The sequence below is a fragment of the Sus scrofa genome, chromosome X, assembly GCF_000003025.6.
Source record: "Sus scrofa isolate TJ Tabasco breed Duroc chromosome X, Sscrofa11.1, whole genome shotgun sequence".
Classification (NCBI taxonomy): domain Eukaryota; kingdom Metazoa; phylum Chordata; class Mammalia; order Artiodactyla; family Suidae; genus Sus; species Sus scrofa.
The window spans coordinates 43,918,705-43,938,794 of NC_010461.5; the positions used below are offsets into that span (position 1 = coordinate 43,918,705).

General features: G+C 42.9%; 1 protein-coding gene across 5 annotated transcripts in view; it reads left to right on the forward strand.

The window, feature by feature from the left end:
- The window catches only part of CCNB3 (cyclin B3), a 66,211-nt gene continuing 50,145 nt past the window's right edge, over nucleotides 4,025–20,090 (forward strand). For 2 of the 5 annotated variants that reach the window (XM_013990899.2, XM_021080091.1), the window contains exons 1-4: nucleotides 4,025–4,111; nucleotides 8,649–8,765; nucleotides 11,585–11,671; nucleotides 18,705–18,826. In XM_013990899.2, the coding sequence (XP_013846353.2) occupies nucleotides 8,670–8,765; nucleotides 11,585–11,671; nucleotides 18,705–18,826 (305 nt within the window). In that variant the 5' untranslated portion in view covers nucleotides 4,025–4,111; nucleotides 8,649–8,669. Of the gene's footprint in view, nucleotides 4,288–8,648; nucleotides 8,766–11,584; nucleotides 11,672–18,704; nucleotides 18,827–20,090 lie in introns of all 5 variants that reach the window. The other 3 variants (XM_013990898.2, XM_005657808.2, XM_013990900.2) reach the window with 2 other exon arrangements.

Genomic DNA, 20,090 nt, shown 5'->3' on the forward strand with positions numbered 1-20,090 from the left:
ATATAGGAATGTAGAGGCGAGGAGAAAGGAGAGCTTATGAAAGTGTTGTACACCTAGGCAGAGGGAAATATTGGAAAATGGTAAAGTTAAAGGGCTTTTTCCTTTTTTCTTTTTGTCTTTTTAGGGCTGCACCTGTGGCATGTAGGGGTTCCCAGGCTAGGGGTCGAATTGGAGATGCAGCACCGCCACAGCCACAGCAATGCCAGATCTGAGCGGTGTCTGCGACCTACACCACAGCTCACGGCAATGCCGGATCTTTAACCCACTGAGTGAGGCCAGGGATCGAACCAACATCCTCACGGATGCTAGTCAGATTCGTTTCTGCTGAGCCACGACGGGAACTCCTTATTTCTTAATGTTCTCTCTGAGTGCTACCTAAAGAAAAGGTTAAGCTAACTGAAGTTGAGAGAAAAACAGATTTTGAAATTTTGGGGAAATTTATAATTTTTACTCAGTAACTTTTTTGTTTTTGTGAAAGACTGGGAAGAAATAGGAAAAATGGAATTCCTGTCGTGGCGAAGCGGTTAACGAATCCGACTAGGAACCATGAGGTTGCGGGTTCGGTCCCTGCCCTTGCTCAGTGGGTTAACGATCCGGCGTTGCCGTGAGCTGTGGTGTAGGTCGCAGACGCAGCTCGGATCCCGCGTTGCTGTGGCTCTGGTGTACGCTGGTGGCTCCAGCTCCGATTCGACCCCTAGCCTGGGAACCTCCATATGCCACGGGAGCAGCCCAAAGAAATAGCAAAAAGACAAAAAAAAAAAAAAAAAAAAAGGAAATAGGAAAAATGAAGTAGCTTGTTTGTGATTTTTGTGTTGCTGTTGTTTCGGTGGATGGATCTTTTCCTCCTTCGACTAGAGGAGATTTCTAGTGACTCATGTTAATAATGTATTTCCTTTATAATGTGTCCCAGTGGGACACTTGTTTACAGCAGAAGATACTCATTGATTTGGTCAACAAATATTTTCAATCATTTGTTAAAGAAGCAGTTATGGGATAATAGCTATGTATTTGGTCTCTGGAGTCAGACTGCTCGGGTTTAAATCCAAATCCAGTAGTTCAATAGCTGTGTGATCTTGGGCAAGTTACTAAACTTCTCTGTACTTCAAGTTCTTCCTCTGCAAAAGAGGGACATGAAGCAACTCGCTATATTATTGTGTGTGTCAGAACGGTGTCACCTGTATAGTATTTCATAAATGTAAACTATTCTTAATGCTAATCACTGGAGATAGAGTGTGGTCCTTGCAGTTATGAACCTGGCATTCTTGAACGAGTAGTTAGGTTAAAAAATCACAGATAGGAATGATTTCTCTAAAAGAAATGTAAGGGGCTGAGACAAAGTATAAGGGGATGGGAGAACAATCCTACTCTAGATAAGGTGGTCAAGGAAGGCCTCTCTGAAGAGGGGAATTTTTTTTTTTTTTGTCTTTTCTAGGGCCAATCCCACGGCATATGGAGGTTCCCAGGCTAGGGGTGTAATTGGAGCTGTAGCCACTGGCCTACACCAGAGCCACAGCAAGGCCGGATCCGAGCTGCATCTGTGACCTACATCACAGCTCAGGGCAACGCTGGATCCTAGACCAACTGAACAAGGCCAGGGATCAAACCCGCAACCTCATGGTTCCTAGTTGGATTTGTTAACCACTGCACCACGACGGGAACTCCAAGAGGGGACATTTAAACATGAGGATAATCAAGTAATTTAAAGGAGAGAGGAATGTTTCTGACAGTAGGAACGTCATGTGCAAAGGTCCTGAGGAGAGGGATTTTGGTATATTTAAAGTTTGGAAAGAAGATCATTATGGCTGGAATGGAGTAAAAGTAAATGAGAATGAGAGTGGTATAAGATGAGGTTGATGAGATAGGTGGGACTTGTAGTTCAGAGTGAGGAATCTGGATTTTATATTAGGTTCTGTGGGAAACCACTAAAGCAGGTGAAGTTTTTTTTTTTTTTTTTTTTTTTTTTTAAGACTGATCTTATCATTGTGTTGTATTTGCCTTAGAGAAGAGCCAGATCAGAAAGGGGGGAGAGCAACTTGGAGACTTTTGACAGGGGTCCAATGAGAGACTATAGTGATAGTGGAGTTGGAGAGAAGTGGATGGATATAAAACATATTTTTGAGGTCGAATCAACAGGACTTGCTGAAGGATTGGATATGGAAGGGAGGGCAAGGTGGTGGAAAAGAATTGGAATAATGAGATCCTGCTGTGTAGCACTGGGAACTATGTCTAGTCACTTATGATGGAGCATGATAATGTGAAAAAAAAGAATGTATACATGCATGTGTAACTGGGTCACCATGCTGTACAGTAGAAAAGAAATTGTGTTGGGGAAATAACAATTAAAAAAAAAAAAAAAGAATAATACCCAGGGAGTTCCCGTCGTAGTGCAGCAGAAACGAATCTGACTAGGAACCATGAGGTTGTGGGTTCTATCCCTGGCCTTGCTCAGTGGGTTAAGGATCTGCCATTGCTGTGAGTTGTGGTGTAGGTCACAGACGAGACTCAGATCTGGTGTTGCTGTGCTGTGGCGTAGGCTAGCAGCTGTAGCTCCGATTTGACCTCTAGCCTGGGAATCTCCATATGCCGAGGGTGCAGTCCTAAAAAGCAAAATAAATAAATAAATAAATAAATAAATAAAATAAAAGAATGATACCTAGTCTTGATGTGATACCAATTGCGATAATCGAGGAAGGATCAGGTTTGGTGAGGGTTGTGAATATCTTGAATGCGAGGCATTTATTAGACATCCAAGCGGAGATGTGGAATAGTCAATTGTATTTATGAATCTGGAATTCAGGGCCAGCTTTTAGATGATATTTAAAGTGATGGATCCAGATGTGATAACCTAGGGAGATTAAAAAGAGAAGAGAGCCTGGGATCATGTGACCTATTTTACCTTTAATGTAGAAGCTATGAGATATTAAAAGGAGAATGGACTAATAATAAAAGTAAGGATGTAATTTTTTTTTTTTTTTTTTTTTTTTTTGCTATTTCTTGGGCCGCTCCCACGGCATATGGAGGTTCCCAAGCTAGGGGTCTAATTGGAGCTGTAGCCACTGGCCTACGCCAGAGCCACAGCAACGCTGGCTCAGCCACAGCAGCCACAGCAGCGTCTGCAACCTACACCACAGCTCACGGCAACGCCGGATCCTTAACCCACTGAGTGAGGGCAGGGACCGAACCCGCAACCTCATGGTTCCTAGTCGGATTCGTTAACCACTGCGCCACGGCGGGAACTCCGAAGGATGTAATTTTTAATGGTAGAGTGTCTGCTATATATGCAGGAATTCCTAGATTTTATCCCTGGCATTTCCATTTTTTCTTTGCCTCCTCAGAAGACAAGGGCAGACCTATAAACTCTTCAAGCCTTCTGTCACTTACTCATATATATATATTTTCTAGCTCCTGGAACAAAGCAGGTACTTTGTTGAATGAATGGATTCATGTAGGAATGAAATGAATGAGAATATCGGTAGTAGTACCTCCTTTGCCACAAAGCACATTGACACTGAGCAGTTAGCAAGCTACACTTTTGCTATCTGTAAAATAACAGTAATAAAAGTACCTACCCTTTGGGACAAAGTTTAAAACCATAAAACATTTATAGCAATTAGCACAGAGCTAGCACTCAATTAATGTTAGCTGCTATTAGCTTTCTGCGCTTCGGGTGCTTATTCATAAAATAGGGGCAATAATTTCTGCTCGGCTTCCCTCACAAGGCCATTTGTGAAGCCATCAGGAGTTAACGTGTAACTCTACAAAAGCTTATCAATATTAATGTTTTAATTGCTCTGAACTTTCCTACGTAAAGCAGCCACTCTCGCCGCCCTCTAGCACGATTATTTAAATGAAAACTCGTCTTTAAAGAGACTCAGTACTCCCGCTTGTCAGCTCAGCCGGGTCCAACCAATAGTACTCGAAACCACACCCAGTTGTGAAGTCTATTAGCCCAGAGTTCAGTTTAAAAATACCCAGCCCCGCCCCTCCCTGCTGGGCGAGCGCAAGTCTCAACTGCACGTTGATTGGCCCCTGCTGGCCAATCACCACTGCTCTTCCTTCTGAGGCTGTAATTTTCAAAATTCGCTACTGGGCTGATCCGAGAGAGCACAGGGTAAGTTGAGACGCACACGAGTTGCTGCGATCCGGAGCTCCGTTCTTTTCCTGGGTCTCTCCCGGGGCTAGGAGTGCATCCGTGGGCTCTCCTGTTCTGCCTTTAATCTCTCGATATGAGGTAGGCGCCTTTGAACTTGAACCGCTCGCTCCGATGTCCGGCTCTGTCGCACCGGGGTGGGTCCTTGAGTCTTCCCTTCAGTCCCTTGTAACTCACTGTCTTCTTTTGCCTAGATGCATGGCATCCCTGCCAGGAAACCAAGCTTGGTTTTCTGTCAGTCAGCAGTACGAGGTTGGGCAGGGAGTGTGTATTAAGGGTGAGATAGCAACGTCGAAACTCCCCCCCCCCCCAAAAACACCCCCTTCCCCCGCCCGGGTCCTGGCTTTTAAATGGAGCTACCGGTACGCATTCCTGAATCAGAGTAATTTACATAACGTCTTTTCACAAGTGAAACTCTGCAGGATCAGTTTCACCCAGAAGACAGGTTTACGCCAGAGAATGCTACTTGAGGGATGTCTTTACAGGTTGAAGGATATGAAGGCCGATGGAAACGTGTCTTTTCTCTCTTGTTATCTCTCCTGGCTCTCTCATATCACCATCTCCAATCCCATCCCTGTGTCATTCCCACTGCTCTCTGCTACCCTCTTCTTGGAATCCTAGGATGCCAGTTTGACGCGACCCTAGAACAATGCTTCTTAAACTTTAAAGAGCATACAGATCACCTGAGGATATTGTTAACTTGCACCTTCTGATTTGATAAGATGTAGCTTGGGGCCTGAGATCTTCAAGTGCTAACAAGCTCCCAGGTGATGCCGATATTGCTGGCCCATTGAGCGTGGTTTAAATGTCAAGGAGACTCTGGCCCCACTATCTCATTTTATCAGGTGGGGGAAGGAGGTCTGGAGAGGGAAAAGGGACCTGTCCAGCATCAGGCAGCCAACTAGGGGCAGGATCAGAACTAGACCCTTGGCATCCTTCCCCACCCAGCGCTGCTTTCATTGACCCCATGCTGCTTTCTCTGCTCAGGGTCTTGCTGTCTGTAACCTGCCTTTATAAAAAGAAGTTGCTATTATTTCCTGAGATTGCCTTTGTCTACGGTTTTGGAGTCTGAGCCACTGGGCTGCTGAATAAGCCAACTTGCCTCTGTGTGAGTTTCAGCACCAGCCCCTGGATGCCCAGTGGCATCTCCAACATTTATCATGTGTATGTAGGGGAGATAGAAAGTCTGGAAAGTGGAAAGGATTGTCATTTTCTTGTCCAAATAAGGCTAAGGGTTCTGTAGGTGGTAGAAGTTGAGAGTGTTCTGCAGATGCCCTTTTATGAAAGCATATCTTTGGTGCTGTCAATCCCTTCTCCCCTCCTAGTGGCAAGGAAATTAGTTACTTAGCTCAGTGTGTGCAGCCCTCAAAGAAATGATTTTTTGTTCAGGAAAATGAAGGTGATATATGAACATCATCTGGAAAACCTTTCCTCTGAGGTTTTAGTCAACCTGTGACATCATCAGCTGAAAGTTTTCTGACGTGTTGACTCCCGTTTATTTTCTTTCCGCTTGAAAAGATAAAGATTTCAGAACACTTTGGTCATCCATAAAAAATGTATGAGGTGTGACTAATAAGAGTGGAGGAAGTGGTTTTCATACAGTGCCGTTAAGGGTGGGTTCACCCAGTTTATCTTTATTGCTGCTTGGCTGAGTTTTGAGGGATGAGATGGAAAATAGGTTTGGATTTGGACCAATCATCCGTTAAAGCTTTGCACATGCAAATTTACATTTGCACCACATGGTACCTCTGCAAGTAAGAGTTGCTATAGCTCTTTTGCAAATGAGGAAACTGAGGCTCAGAAATGCTAAATTGGCTGACTTGGAAGCCCGATTGCTTCTTTAAAAACAGCCTATGAGCCTTCTCACTCTTCATTGCTATCACACTATGGCCTTTTGCTTTGGCCTGTGGACTGTTTTGGAATCTTTTTGTGTACCATCAGAGAGACTTCACAATATTTTAGAAAAGAGCCCTGGAAAGAGCTGGGTGATCTATGCTGCTTAATAGTCTGTCCTGTGTAGTAAGTCACTTAGCTCCCTTGGGACCATAAGACAGACAGAATTGACTTGCCCTGCTTACCCTCATGGTTTTGTTGGGATTTTTTTTTTTTAAATCTTTTTGCCTTTTCTAGGGCCGCTCCTGGGGCATATGGGGGTTCCCAGGCTAGGGGTAGAATCAGAGCTGTAGCCACCAGCCTACACCACAGCTCACGGCAATGCCGGATCCTTAACCCACTGAGCAAGGGCAGGGACCGAACCCGAAACCTCACGGTTCCTAGTCAGATTCGGTCACCACTACACCACGAAGGCAACTCCTATAGGGAGGCTTAACTGATGTAATAGATGTGAAAGGCGCATATTTGTACTGACTTTTCCTCGCCAAGGGAATGCTTAATATTCTCCATCCAAAGCAAAACCCAAGTCAGCCTTTCTCCTTTCTTAAACCTCCCCTTCTCCCCTCAAAATGCAGTCTTCTCTGCACTCTTAACAACGTGGCCCCAGCCTAGCTTGCTGCCTCTTTCTAACTCCTCCCCAAGCACATTTTTTATATTCCACACTCCCAGACAACTTGGATGTTCCCAGACCTGCTGTGCTCTCCGTGTTCAAGCCTCTGCCTGGGTGCCTGGAAAGCTTCCCTGTCTACTTGGAAACGTCTTGGTGGTTTAAGTCCAGATCAAATCTAGCCCCTCTCTACGAACCCTTCCTCTACCCCCCCCAAACAAGATTACTGATTTTCCCTTATGTTTCTAAAGTACTTTTTATCTACCATTATTAAATCATTTGTCACATTTTTATGTAACTGTTACAACTGTGCAGTGACTACTGCCAGGATAAGATACATAATTTATTTCTGTTTGTAGCTTCCTTGCCTGAAGTATCTGGTACATAGTGGTAAATTTGTTGCAATGCCTTAAGGGTCTCTCTTACAGAGGACTGTTCTTTGTCAAATGCAGTTGAACTTGGAGACTGAATGTGGGTGGGTTGGAAGGGCAGTAGTATCTGAGTGGGAAAGGTCTCTTGTATATCCAAAGACTGATTCCTCTTAGTAATGTATTTGTTTGTAAGACACATAAGTGTATCAGCTATTGAGAACTGACAAACTAAAAGAACATTAAGGAATGTAGGAATGCGAGGGGGTGAAGGTCTGTAATGACTATTAACTTTTTATGTCTAGTGATTTTCAACAAGTTAGTTTCTTCTGCAGTTATCTTTTGGTTTTGTTTTTCTTACCAGGTGTCTGGAACTGGATTACAGTTTCTTAATTGAATGCAGCCTTCAGATACCCTCTGGCCTATTGTGCATACCTGTGTATGTGTGGTCCATTCTTTTGCCTTCTCTGTGGCATCATTATCATTGCTATGGCCAGGACCTCATACCTTTTATTTTTTAATTAAAACATTTTTTTTTTTTATCTTTTAGCCATTTCTTGGGCCGCTCCCGCGGCATGTGGAGGTTCCCAGGCTAGGGGGTGAATTGGAGCTGTAGCCGCCAGCCTACACCAGAGCCACAGCAACGCAGGATCTGAGCCGCGTCTGCAACCTACACCACAGCTCACGGCAACGCCGGATCATTAATCCAGTAAGCAAGGGCAGGGACCGAACCCGCAACCGCAACCTCGTGGTTCCTAGTCGGATTTGTTAACCACTGAGCCATGACAGGAACTCCAGGAACCTCATACCTTTTAAAGAACATTAACCCTACCAGTGAGCCTCCATACTATATGATCTTTTCTTTTTTTATATAATGATTTTTAGTTTCTTCTTTTCTTTTTTTTATATAATGATTTTTATTTTTTCCATTATAGCTGGTTTACAGTGTTCTGTCAATTTTCTACTGCACAGCAAGGTGACCCAGTCACACATACATGTATACATTCTTTTTTCCCCACATTATCATGCTCCGTCACAAGTGACCATAGTTCCCAGCAGGATCCCATTGCTTATCCATTCCAAATTCCCATGGCTTATCCATTCCATTCCCTTATCCATTCCCATTATCCTTATCCCATTATCCTTATCCATTATCTTTATCCATTCCCATTGCTTATCCATTCCAAAGGCTATAGTTTGCATCTATTAAATGTTTTTGATTATTTTCAGTGCAAATCTCTTAATTCATTCCCAGTGTTCCTACGCCTAAACTAGGGGCTAGGCCATAGTCCTGGTGCCAACAGATGATGGCAGGTACTGTGCTGTTTTTTTTTTTTTGTACATAGAGTATCTCATTTAATTTGAACAGTGCTCTGCAGAGGTAGGTATGCTTATCTCCATTTTACAGATGAGATAACTGAAGTCCCGTGAGTTAAAGCCACTTGCCCATGGTTAAGTGTAAGAGCACCAATATTTGAACCCAGATCTACTTCCATCAAAGTCTGTTTTCTCCTAGAAATGCTATAGAGAGACAGGGTTTTCTCAAGGATCTCCAGAGAATTCTGCGATTTTTCTGGTGAATGGTGTTTTTTAAAGAGTCCTTTTCTGATTGCAACCCTGTCTTGGATAGATGCTGCTGAATCTGTGAGAAATGCCACTGCCACTACCACCCCGACGCTCCAAACGTGAGACGAAGAAATCTAAGACCAGCATAATTGTGCCCAGGGATCATGGCCCATCTGAAAAGGTTAGAGCAAGCTGTCTCTCCCAACAGTGTCTCAGGTAGCCTCTTCCTGTGTTGGCTCAGTCCCTACGCTCATACCTACATCTTTTGGAATATGCTTGGTTTAATCAGAGAAAGTGGGAAAGGGTGGCAGACCTTGTAGTTGGAGAAGACCAGCAGATTAGAACTTGGGAAGAAAGTGTGAACTCTTCTTTCCTGCACATGCATGGCATCCTTCACAACCCTCAAAAGCAAACAATACTCAGTTCTCATTAATGATCACGTGTATACGCTTACTTTCTCTGTGATGCTCAAAGCACTTTGCCCGGGGGCTGCCTGGTACATACTGGGGCAAGTACGAAGATTAGGTCCACAGATGTATTATAAGGCTTTTTACAGCTATTAAATTTGAAGAATAGGTCTATTTTGATTCTGCTGTCTTGACTTTGTGGATAGTTCAACATTGTCATTCCGACCCTGCGATATTCTATGTTTGTCATTATTCATATTTTAGTCAGAATTTTACGAACACTGATGAATTGTTAGGGGAGTGCTTCCTGGAGCAAACATCATTAGACCGGTTTAATTTCCTTGATTGGTTTTCTCTCAGGACAGATAAACATTTTCTAATCATTTTCGTTTTTGTCTTGCTAAAATGATCTTCTTGCAGGGGGCCAAATGGGTTTTTCTTATGTAAATTTGACAAAGATTTGATACATTGATCAGATTCTTGTCCACATACATGTTCTGATTAGAGTTCTGCCACTATTACGTTTTCTTTTGTGGCGGTTATTTTCCCACATCCGACTCTCTCAGGGCTTATTTTGCAAATATAAATTTTATTGAGTTCAGTTTCGCCCATTAATTTTATTTGGGGCTGGTTATTTCTCCCAGTAATATTAAGTAGGAATTGGCTAGCAGACAGACAGTTCATTGCTTAGCTAATTTGTGAGAAAATAATAATTTATTTTTTGCTAATTATTTCCTCCAGGATTATTTATTATGAACCAGATAAAAGACTAAGAGTTCACTTATTTCTTAGCTTAATCAATGAAAAAAAACCCAGAAGTAATTCTCAGCTCTTTCAGGATTATTCTATTGTGCTTGGATTGGTCTATTGTAATATGAATCCAGTTCTCTAAATTTCTTTCTTTTTTTTTTGTCTTTTTTTTCTTTTTTTTTTTTTTTTTGTCTTTTTGCCATTTCTAGGGCCACTTCCCGTGGCATATGGAGGTTCCCAGGCTAGGGGTCCAGTCGGAGCTGTAGCCACCAGCCTACACCAGAGCCACAGCCATGTGGGATCCGAGCTGTATTTTCAGCTTACACCACAGCTCATGGCAACGCTGGATCCTTCACCCACTGAGCAAGGCCAGGGATCGAACCCGCAACCTCATGGTTCCTAGTCAGATTCGTTAACCACTGCACCACCATGGGAACTCCAGTTCTCTAAATTTCTAATCACTCATTGTTTATGATGTAACTAGAGAACAGGGCAGGTAAATGGTCTGACCTCAGTGTTCTGTCTCACATTATAACAACCCTGTGACATAGGTAGGGCGGGGCTCTCATTTCATAAAGGAAATCTGATACTTAGGAGACTGTCACCAAATAAAACCTGTTAGGGGATAGAAGAGCCCTACAGTGTGATTTACCTTAACCTCTGACCTCATAGAGATAGTCTTGCTCATTTGGGAGTGAGGTAAGCTATGCACAGGTAAGTACTACCTAGAGAGAAAGCTCCCTTTGCTCCAAAATATTCACCCTTCCTCCTTCCCCCCGCTCCCCTCATATACACTAAAAATTAGGAATTAATATGGAGTACCAAACTCTTTTTTTTTTTTTTTTTTTTTTTTTTTTTGGTCTTTTTGCCATTTCTTGTGCCGCTCCCGTGGCATATGGAGTTTCCCAGGCTAGGGGTCCAATCGCAGCTGTAGCCTCTAGCCTATGCCAGAGCCACAGCAATGCGGGATCCAAGCCGCATCTGCAATCTACGCCACAGCTCACAGTAACGCCGGATCCTTAACCCACTGAGCAAGGCCAGGGATCGAACCCGCAGCCTTGTGGTTCCTAGTCAGATTCATTAACCACTGCGCCACGATGGGAACTCCCCAAACTCTTAAAACATAGCATTTCCCCTATGAGGTTGAAAACCATCTTGAAATATATATACTTTAAAAATACAATTCCTTCCCATTTAAAGTGTATAAAGACTTTTAACAAACATGCGTTCTCTTATTTGATCCTCAAATAAGGTAGGTTATCTTTCCCATTTTGCCAATGAGCAAACAGAGGCTCCGAAATTAAGTGACTTGTCCAAGGTCACCAGCTAGTAGAGAGCTAGCTGATCCTCGATCAGTATCTAAGGATGTGTGTTATTGTCCTTATTGGAAATGTCTTAAATCAACTCCTTAACATCAGAGACATTTTGTTAAGTTATTGAACTAATTTATCTGGGGCCATCCATCTTAAAAGAATGACTGGGAATTGCAAGGGGGGTGGTGGTGGTGGTGATGGTTGATCTTGGCCAGAATAGCCATACATAGGCGTAAGAGAGAAAATTCGCTGCGCTAAGCTCTTTTGCTCATTCTGAGAGTTAGACGGAAGGTCATCTTGTCTCCTCACAGCCTTGTCCCTGTCATCAATGACTGCCTGCCTTTTAGGGACTCTCTAAGCAGCAGTGAGTACTGAAATTTCCTTTTCTTATGGTTTATTGGGGTTTATCATAGGCCTTCCCAGTTGCTTGGAGGTTCCGGTGTTTCCCTTAGAGCCCCGAAGATGACCCCAAGACCTTGAAAAGACTGTTCACCATTGCATATACTCATGTACCTCTTTTCTTTTTTTAGAGAGGGGAGAATTCCCAAGCAAAGAGATCTCCATCTTCACCTCAGGGGCCACTGAAAAAGAGATCAGCTTTTGAAGATCTCACCAACGTGAGTATGCTAGTCCAGGCCTCTGGGCGCGGTGTTGCATAAAAGTTAGACAGCCCCCTCCCTGAGGGATCTTTCCAGCTTACCAGACTCTGACCCTCTCTGGAATGTTGAGAGCCACTTTTACTCGGAATCAATGACCCAGTTTCAGAAACTGCAGGGGTTCTTCTGCTGGTACATACCATCTGGGTGAATAGCTAGAGCGCTCTGGAAGCTGCAGAGCGATTATCAGATATGGAATTGCAGACAAATATGAGAGCTATGTATCTTGCATTTTAGATCAAGTCCAGAGATGGCTTAGCTGGCCGCCTGGGCCTTTGAGGCAAGTACTTTTGGTGGATTCATTGTAGTCTGGGGCAGTGTTTATCAATTCAGGCACTATGGGCGTTTCAGACAACACTTTTTTTTTTTTTTTCTTTTTAGAGCCGCACCCTCGGCATATGGAGCTTCCCAGGTTAGGGGTCGAATTGGAGCTGTAGGCGCTGGCCTATGCCACAGCCACAGCCACGCCAGATCCTAGCCATGTCTGTGACCTACACCACATCTCAAGGTAATGCTGGAGTCTTAACCCACTGAGCGAGGCCTGGGATCGAACCTGTGTCCACATGGATGCTAATCAGATTCATTTCCGCTAAGCCAAGACAGGAACTCCCCATTTTTTTTTTCTCTTGTGTAGGACTGACCTCAGCCAGCATTCTTTCCCCCTCCACTCCTGCATTAAGTTCCCGCAATATTCCAGGCACAGCAATAATCAAAAATACCCTCTGGTAATAAACATACAGATTTCGAAACCAATCTTATACGTGAAACCATTGGCGGGAGGGAAGAGTTGGGAAGATGGGAATAACACATACACACTACTGTATATAATAGAAGATTAATGAGAACCTGCTGTATAGCACAGGAAAATCTACTCAGTAGTTTGTAATAACCTATAGGGGACAAAAAAGAATGGATATATTTATATGTACAACCGATTCACTTTGCTGTACACCTGAAACTAATGCACCATTGTAAATCAACTCTACTTGAATAAAATTAAATTAAAAAAAAGAAAAAAAATGCGCTCTGGGAGTTCCCACTGTGGTACAGTGCTTTAAGGACCTGGAGTTGTCTGCAGCAGCACAGGTTCAGTCCCTGGCCCAGCACAGTGGGTTAAGGATCTGGCATTGTCCCGCCTGTGACATAGATCACAGCTGTGGCTCGGATTCTATTCCTGGCCTGGGAATTTCCTCATGCTGTGGGTGCAGCAAATAAAGGGAAAAAAAAAATGCACCCTGATGTTCGGAACCATTGAAGACCACAGTTCCATGGTCTGGTTTTCAACTGTGGAGATCTAGAAACTCAGTTTTGACTATAATTCTTGAGTTTGCTTCCAAGTTACCTCCCTTCTGGTATTACTAAGGTACCAGCCAAAAATTGAACTTAGTATTTAGAATGCTACGCATTGAATGTAGAATTGGGCCAAAAGTAATCTTAGAATTTGAAAATGATAATAGCCGATGCCTACGGAGTGCCTACCATGCACCAGGCACTATTCTAAGCATGTTTTCCCTGTATCCACAAAATTCTCATACAATCCTATGAGGCAGATATTATAATTATCTCCACTTTGTAGAAAAAGTCTTGCCCAGTGTTGGTTTTGGAGTCTGTTTCATCTAGGATACGGAGAACCATGGTGAAATAGTCCTGATCTCTAAGATAGGGTTTCCTTTTATGGCTACCAGAATTCTTATATCTACTAGATAATATTCTACCTCTTTGGGCAGGATTGGAAAAGCAAGGCAGTTCTTTCCCTCTTTTATTTTTGTCTCTCCCCCGCTCCATCTCCCCACTGGTCACCAGTAGTTTGTCCTCTGTATTGGTGAGTCTGTTTCTATTTTGTTTTACACACACACGCACACACACATACACACATTCATTTGTTTTTGTTTTTTTTTTTAAGATTCCACGTATAAGTGCTACCATACAGTATTTGTCTTCTGATTTGGTGGGTATTATGCTAAGTGAAATAAGTCTCGTCTAATTTCTTCTTAAATTTTTTTTATTGAAGTATAGTTGATTTACAATGTTGTGTTGATTTTTGCTGTATGGCAGAGTGACTCATACAATATATCAGACACAAAAATAAATATTTCTCCATCCTTTCCAAGTTTTCGCCTTTGCATCTCTGCTCTTTAGATGCTTTTGTGGTCTCTTCCTCATGCAGCTTACAACATAGATGATTATGTCACAGCTTCCTGTGCAATCAGATTTACTATAGATTGGTTGAGAGAGAGAGACCTCCCACACAGACCTGTAAGGTTGGATTTATTTCCTGTCTTATGTAACCATGGATCTAGAAACTTGGCTGAGATAAGGTAGCGACACAAATCAGGAGCAGGGGCAGCCCATCTTAGTGTAGCTTTCCTTGGCCTCCAGTTGGGAGTGCAGCGACATTGTGCGGATGAAGGCCTAACAGCATGTGAGAAACTTTCCTGCTCTCTCTCAGTCCCTTTGTTCCCCGTGAAGTTTATCGTGTATATCCTCATTCATAAAGAACAAACAAATAAGTCAAGAGCACAAACAGATAAATCAATCAGAAATATGCGCTAGGATCCTTCTGGTTCTCCAACTGAATTCAACCGCTGTTAGGGCGTATACTTATCCAGGGTCGGGGGAGGGGGTGGGAAGCAAGGCATCCCTGAGCAGTATTTTGGCCTCTCGCTTTTCAGAAGCTCCAAAAGCCTATTTCCCTTTTGGGTTCAGGTTCTAGTCCCCTTGCATGGCCTTTGGTGCTTTCCAGAAAGTTCCATCATGACCATGTACCTAAGCCATTCCAGGGTTGGGCATCTCCTCAGATGTCTCAGCTCATCTCTTTGAGGGGTGAGGATTCCTTTCTCTCTGAATTTTGGGGATTCCCTTTATTATGATGTGCTTCGTTCTGTCCGTGTTACTAGGTCTCCAGGTCCCCATAGCTGTCTTCTCAACGTTCACTACAGGGAGGGCCTGGCCTGCCAAAAGAGTTGATCTGTTCTAGGTAGTTAGTCTGCTGTGAGTGTTCTTTTTTTTCCTTCCCTCTCCTTTATTGTCCCATCATAGGAGGGGCTTTTGCTTTGTTTGAGTTGGTCCTAAGCCAGTGGATCAGGAGATAAGGTCTATATCCACATTTACCTAAATTATTATTATTATTATTATTGTTATTATTTTTGCCACTTCTTGGGCTGCTCCTGCGGCATATGGAGGGTCCCAGGCTAGGGGTCGAATTGGAGCTGTAGCTGCTGGCCTACACCACAGCTCACAGCAACGCCGGATTGTTAACCCACTGAGCAAGGCCAGGAACCGAACCCGCAACCTCATGGTTCCTAGTCGGATTCGCTAACCACTGCGCCACGAGCGGGAACTCCCCGACCTAAATTATTTTTGTCAGAATTTACATCTCTGGTTTCCTATTTCTTGGTGAAAGAGTTATGGGGAGATAATGATAAAGGTCCCCTTGAACTTAGATCTGAAAATATTAGTGCTTTGAACCTTCGTATATGGCGAGTAGAAAGTTTCACCCTTGGAATTAGGGTCCCTACCTTCCTCCTGCCAAGAATGCACATCTTTTCTAATTCTGAATCTCAGCTGGACACCTAGGGAGTTTGTAAAACTTTAGGTGAAGTTAAAATGAAAACTGTGCCAAGCTCTTTTGAAGGGTAGACAACAACTCAAGGGCCTCAGAAAGGATTCCCTTTTGGATTGTAGTTGCTTATTATGATATGCTACAAAGGCATAATTTTTTAATATTTCATTTAGAAATGATTTCAAATTTACAGAAAGCTGCAAAAATAAAAAGTAGTACAGGCGTTCCCATCATGGCTCAGCAGAAACGAATCCGACTAGGAACCGTGAGGTTGTGGGTTTGATCCCTGGCCTCGCTCAGTGGGTTGGGGATCCGGTGTTGCCGTGAGCTGTGGTGTAGGTCACAGACACGGCTCAGATCTGATGTTGCTGTGGCTCTGGTGTAGGCAGGCCGCTGTAGCTCCGATTGGACCCCTAGCCTGGGAACCTCCATATGCTGTGGGTGCAGCCCTAAAAAAACAAAACATAGCAAAAAAAGAGTACAAAGAACACACATATACCTTTTACCTAGATTCACCCATTATTAACATTTTATTCCATTTGCTTGTATACATTATGGCCCTTTACCCATAAATACATCAGTGTACATTTCCTCAGAGAAATTGTCTTATATAACCACAGTGCAGTCAACAACTCCATACATTTGCACTGATACAGTGTTTTTATGTAATCTATTGTCCATATGCCAATTTTTTTTCAGTTGTCCTTGTAAAATCAATGTTACAAGCATTTTTTCCCCTCCAGTAAAGGATCCAGTCTAAGGTTGTTTACTTGTCATGTCTCTAGCTTCTTTATATCTAGAACATTTCCAAAGCCTGCCTTTGTTTTTTGTTTTTTGTTTTCTTTTCTTTTCTTTTTTTTGTCTTTCTGTCTCTTCTAGGGCCGCACCTGTGGCATGTGGAGGTTCCCAGGCTAGGGGTCTAATCAGAGCTGTAGCCTCTGGCCTACGCCTCAGCCACAGCAACGCCAGATCCAAGCCGCATCTGCAACCTACACCACAGCTCAGGGCAATGCTGGATCCTTAAACTACTGAGTGAGGCCAGGGATCGAACCCGCAACCTCATGGTTCCTATTCGGATTTGTTAACCACTGAGCCATGACGGGAACTCCTTTTTTTTTTTTTAATTATGTTTTTTGAAGAATATAGCCCTGCCCCCCCCCCCTTTTAGGTTAAGGATCCAGTGTTTGTCTGATGTTTCCATGTGATTAGATTGATGTTATACACACTTGGCTGCAATACTGTGCAGGTGGTGTTCTGTCTTTCTTAGAGTATCACATCTGGAGGCACATGATGTCCCTCTGCCCCTCATTGGTGAAGTTAATTTTGATCCCTCAGTCAAAATGTTGTCTGGTTTCTCCACTATGTAATAACTGTTTATTTATTTTTTCCTCTTGCGACTAATAGATGGTCTGTGGGACAACCTGCTCTTCAAAATGTCCCGTAGATTTAGCATCCATTGAGGATTTTTGCCTAACCCAATCTTTATAGAGATTTTTCCAACTATAGCCCTTGCTTCCCATTTACCGTTCTGACCCTGGCATTCTACCACAAGCAGAGCCTTCCCTTCTTTCTTGTTTATCTATTTATTTTTGGCCATGCCCTTGGCATGTGGAAGTTCCTAGGCCAGGGATCAAACGCAAGTCACAGCAGTGAAAATACTGCGTCCCCAACCACTAGGCCTCCAGGGAACTCCCTTACCTGTTTATTTAGCATTGGTAGAGACCTATGAATTCTTATTTTTTCAGTGGTTCATGTTCATTATTGTATTGAATTATTTTCAGGCTCAAATTGTCCCAGATTTGGCCTCTAGGGTCCCCTGTAATCTGACTACTTCGTGACATAATCTTTTAATTTTTTTTGAGTATTTTCTTTCCAGCATAACAGGATGTTCCAGGTCCATCTGGTACCTATTTTATCTCAGCCATGGAGTCAATCATTTATCTGAAGAATTCCTGTTTCTTTAAGTGGTGAATGGCATTAGAGACCAAGAGCTCAGTGCTAGCTGTGCTATTGGGGTGTGTGCTTTTTCTGCCCTTTCTCTAGGCTGAATTCCGAAAGGCCCGCATATATTTACACGTATGCATACACACATATCTGTGCATATGTGTACAAATATATGCGTGCCTATAGTCTCAGATGTAGATAAACATATACCTATTTAAGAAGTCATGAGTCCACACAGCTCCCATTCCAGCACACAGGATTCTTTCTTATATTCTTGTTTCTTCTACAATGAAAACCACGGTTCCCATGATCATCAATATATTTCCTTGGTACTACATCTAAAAGGGTTTTAAAATTACTTCTTCCACATCACCATAAGAAACAAACCTACTAAAAAGAGTTCCAGATTTCTTTGCCATATTCTTCAGCACTTCCCACACCCATCCTGACTGAGAATGTGTGTGTTGAGGGTATATGTATATATTCTGTGTTTATGTGGCTTAGTTGTTTCTTGTATTTACTTCTGTTTCTTTCTTTTACCCTTGAGTGTGGTTATGGTATTTATTTGGAATATAATTAGAATCAGTTTGTTTCATTTCATTTATTTATTATTTTTTTCTTTTTAGGGCCACACCGGCAACATATGGAAGTTCCCAGGCTAGGGGGCGCCTCAGAGCTGTAGCTGTCTGCCTATACCATAGCCACAGCCATGCCAGGTCTGAGCTGCCTCTGTAAGCCACACGGCAGCTTGTGGCAACGTGAGATACTTAACCCACTGAGCAAAGCCAGGGATTGAACCTGCATCCTCTGCTATGTCGGGTTCTTAAGCCCCTGAGCCACAATGGGTTTCCCAATTTGTTTCATTTTTGAAAGCGTAACTTTAAAAGTGATTTTCTCCTGACATTCTTCCCAGGCCTATGATCTCTTCTACTGTTAAATAGGATTAGTCATGGTTCGAGTTTGCGGTGGCGCTCCACAGAGCCCCATGTTAAATAACTATCCCCTTGGTGAGATGGGATAGCATGTATCATGGGTAGTGTTGTATTAGAGGTCTACCCCCAAAACCTAGTTCATCTTGGTGTACCCAGGCAGCAAAGCCAGTCACATAGTTGTTTTTCCCCTCTGAACATCTTAACGGGGCCAAATGGAATGTGGTGCTTACGAAACATCTTTTGGGAATCTGCCAGCCAGTTTGCCTGACCTGGAGATCCGAACCACATCCTATGTATCTTGAAATCACTTAGGGCTGCTCTTTAGCCCCTAGGTACCAAGTACTGCTATACTGCTAGCTTGCATCAAGATAAAGACCAGTATCATACTGGTGGTGAGAGGTAATTTGATTGGTGTTCCTGGTAACACCCAAAAAAGGTGTCCAGGGTGGGGATGTGGGTCAGGACTTTCCTATAAGAGCCACGTATTATGTAATTTGAGGGTCTCTCCATTTTCTCGCTTCCCTCTCGTGAATCCCTCCTTTTTTGTTTTTTGCAGGCTTCTCAAAGTCAACCTGCCCCGACCAAGAAGGAGGTCAATAATGAGTTCGTTAAAGATGTTTCCAAGAAGCTAAACAGGAACACACCTGCCCGTGGAAACAATGAGATGAATATTAAAAGGTCAGAGGGTACTCAGATGGCATGGTCTTAGAGGTAAAGGACAGGGTGTGACATCCTTTTGACCCTCTTGGGCAGAGCTGCTGAAGAATTCTAGGCTTCGTATCTCTCTTCCTCCCTCCACCTCCCCCAACCCCTACCTCCATGATGTGCATATTGAAAGAACTATTGTCACTAGGGAACTTGTCAAAAGATCTTGTGGTCATCTTTTCTCTTTCAGTAATTCAGTCCCTGATTGAGTTAGTCTGTACTTGAGAGTGCGGAGGCAACTTAACTTTTCAGGGTATTCTCAGAAGCTGGCTGATAGCTTGCCAGTCTGCTTATCTCATGAGAAGCCTTACCGGGAGGTTTGCTCCTGGTTGCTGTAGAGAAATTACTGTCTCCTTATGCCAGAAATGGGTGTTTTCCAGTGGTTAAAGAGAATCGATCACAGGTTTTGCAGGTTAGATGTGAGTATTTTCATTTAGGATTGGAAAAAGGATTTACTCCTAGGAAAATTTTTATTGGCAGAAGAGTTAGAAAGTGGAGTGAGATCTTTCTACACCCTCTCCTCATTCCAGTGAGAATTACTTCTTTAGGGAAGAATAGAAAAGATTAGCTAGATAACTATAGTAGGGCTAAGCATGGCTTCCAAATGGTAAGGGAAGAAGGTTAGGGAACTCCAAAAAATCAACATGCCAGATCCACAGGACACTTTGCTAATTACCTAGCATAAAGAAATCAAACCCAGAGATTAGCATTTAGCCCTACTCAGTTTCTTGCTGAAATGAAATTCCTGGGATTTGCATGTATATTTTGATCTTAATTCCCTGCATTATTTTCTTTTGAGTGTCTTTCATCATTCTGACTTTAGCAAGGAAATCCTCACAAAATGTGGAAACGTTCAGAGTTCACAGTTCCAATAATAGTGTTAGAACTAATAGTATCTATTGAGAGCTCACCATAATCACACATTATTTTAAGTGGGGTTTTTTTTGGTAACAATTTTATTGAGATGTAATTCACATCCCATACAATTCATCCATTTAAAATGTAGAGTTCAATGGTTTTTAGTATATTCAGAGTTATGCAGCCATTACCACAATGAATTTTAGAACATTTTTCATCAACCACAGAAGAAACCCTGTACCTTTAGCTGTCACCTCTCAATTCTCACATCTTCCACACTTCTAGGCAACCACCTAGACCTGTTTCTATCTCTATAGATTTACCTATTCTGGACATTTCATAGAAGTGGAGTTATACAATGTGTGGTCTTATGTGTCTG